The 2,500-nt window shown below is 43.4% G+C and overlaps 1 protein-coding gene across 1 annotated transcript in view; it reads left to right on the top strand.

The window, feature by feature from the left end:
- LOC135106388 (hydroxyproline dehydrogenase-like) overlaps positions 1-2,500 on the top strand; it is a 10,514-nt gene that overhangs the window by 7,454 nt on the left and 560 nt on the right. The window contains exon 7 of the mRNA XM_064015363.1: positions 425-642. Coding sequence (XP_063871433.1) covers positions 425-642 — 218 coding nt within the window. The remainder of the gene's footprint in view (positions 1-424; positions 643-2,500) is intronic.

Here is a 2,500-nt window from a genome sequence, read left to right as displayed (position 1 = left end):
ATAAACTAAAGTTGAGAGTCGCTTTGACGCGTCGATATATCCTGTAGTTGTAGTAGTAGTAGTAGTAGTAGTAGTAGTAATAGTAGTAGTAGTAATAGTAGTAGGAGGAGGAAGAAGAAGAAGAAGAAGAAGAAGAAGAAGAAGAAGAAGAAGAAGAAGAAGAAGAAGAAGAAGAAGAAGAAGAAGAAGAAGAAGAAGAAGAAGAAGAAGAAGAAGAAGAAGAAGAAGAAGAAGAAGATGATGATGATGATGATGATGATGATGATGATGATGATGATGATGATGATGATGAGGAGGAGGAGGAGGAAGAGGAAGAAGAAGAAAAGGAGGATAAAGAAGCAGAAGAGGGCGAGGATGACATACAGTATTCTAACGATGAAATAAAATGATGCTCGTAAACTCATCAATCCTTCCATCTCTCCAGGATGGTGCGCGTGATGCTGGAGGAGGTGGCGAGAGCTGGGGCGGCGGCGAAACTCCAGGGAACGGCCTCGTCTCGCGCCGTCATGGTCGCCACCCACAATGAGGAATCCGTAGTGCGAGCTGCGGAGTTGGTGGGACGCCTGGGTCTCGATCCGCAGGGGGGTGACGTGGTGTTCGCCCAGGTGTACGGCATGGCAGAAAACATCTCGGTGCCTCTAGGTGTGTATGTGGGTGTGGGTGTGAAAGTGTGTCTGTGCGTGTGGGTGCGTCTCTGTGTGTAGCATGGAAGCGTGTGTTTGTGTGTAGGTGAATCTGTCAGGAACGAGAGGGTATAGTACCTATGTTTTGTGTTCCTACGTGGATATGTACTGTGTGTAAGCGTGTGTGCGCGTGTGTTTGTGCGTACATGTGGATTTTTTAAAGGGTGAAAAGATGTTTTATGTCTCTCGTTGTGTGTGTGTGTGTGTGTGTGTGTGTGTGTGTGTGTGTGTGTGTGTGTGTTTTAGGGGATAGATAATAAGTTGTGTTTTTGTGTCTCCAGGTTAGTGTGTGGGTGTGTGTTTGTCTGTGGGTAAATTCTTTGATTTGAAAAGAAGCGTGTTGCGTTTCTGGAGTGGTGCGAGTAAGGGTGGCGGGGTGTCTGAGGGAACCTGCCGGTGGCCAGCCAACAGGTTATCATATCGCCTTTAGTATACGACACGCACGCTGCAGCCTTATGCAAAGTACAGCAGCGGTCAGGAAGGCCTCGCCTCTGGGGACGCGGCGCGGTTGGGTGACATGGCAACGCTGACTTGTAGCAGTGTGGGTCGAACGCTTGGAGCTTCGAATAGCTCTTTGAACCTGATTTTAAGCGTTTCACTTTGGGCGGCGCAGATACAGACATGTGACTTATTTTTCCAGGAAGTTTTTTTTTTCTTCTTCTGTTGATAACACTTAGGAGAAAATTTTTGGAATTTCGTTATTTTTCACGGGTAAATTTTCTAAGCTTTCGCGTTTAATGGTGATTTAATCTTAAAATTTAATTGTAATTGTGACTCGCTGATTAGCAGTCAGTGTGTGTGTGTGTGTGTGTGTGTGTGTGTGTGTGTGTGTGTAGTTGGTTGTATCCTGTCTCTCAGCGGGAACTGGTTAGTGTACTGCATTACTTTGTTTGTTTCCTTTCCTCCTTGTGGTGAAAACCTCAGACAAAATTAAATATATATGTAACTAAATAACTAATTATCTAGACAAATAACAATCTAGTCAGTCAACTAACCAACTAGCCAATTAACTAACTAACTGACCAACCAACAAATTAACAAACTAACCAACTAACTAACCACCAAACTAACGAACAAATTAACTAGCTAACTAACTGACTGACCAACTAACTAAATAGATAATTAAATAAAAGCTGATCTTGCGCTCTTCGCTTCTCTTAATGAATGTTGCATTTAAGTGGCATTACGACGTTTGCTAATTTAAAAAAAAAAAAGGTGTAGAAATTGAACTCAAAGTGCCGGAGATCTTTCTTCCTGATCAGCAGAGTGAGAGGTGTGCTGGTCTGTGAGAGGCGGTGTTCGTTGTGACTGACAGATTGGTCGATTTTTCTTTCAGTCTCCCACCGCCGCAACAACAGAATCAAGTAACGCAGCAATCTCAAAATGACCAATCCTCAAACATCCCTTAATTAAAATACTAAACTCGCCGCGACGCTATTGCCTTACGCCACGATGTAATGACTCAGCTGAACACTCATTAGTCGAACCCTCACGTCGGTCAGTGTCTCCACTCTACTGAAAGACATGTGAAGCTTACATGTGAAGGCACGTATTCGGAAACGCTTTGCTCTCTCACCACGACTATTTTCAAAGATCACAGAGATGATTAGCCAGGTTCTCAAGAGTGTTTCCCCTGTTAATAATACTGAAGTCTTGTTAATCTGTCATTAGAACCGTAAAAACACCCTTAAAAACCAGTGTAGCTTCAATTAAAGCTTTCTGAAAATAGAGGAGGTGCGGCGCAAAAGTGTTTCAGAATATGGTCCTTAATATCAACTCCAACAGGAAAACAACTACAGACACTACAACTGTACATA

The sequence above is a fragment of the Scylla paramamosain genome, chromosome 2 (assembly GCF_035594125.1).
Source record: "Scylla paramamosain isolate STU-SP2022 chromosome 2, ASM3559412v1, whole genome shotgun sequence".
Classification (NCBI taxonomy): domain Eukaryota; kingdom Metazoa; phylum Arthropoda; class Malacostraca; order Decapoda; family Portunidae; genus Scylla; species Scylla paramamosain.
This window is presented reverse-complemented; position numbering and strand designations above follow the sequence as displayed.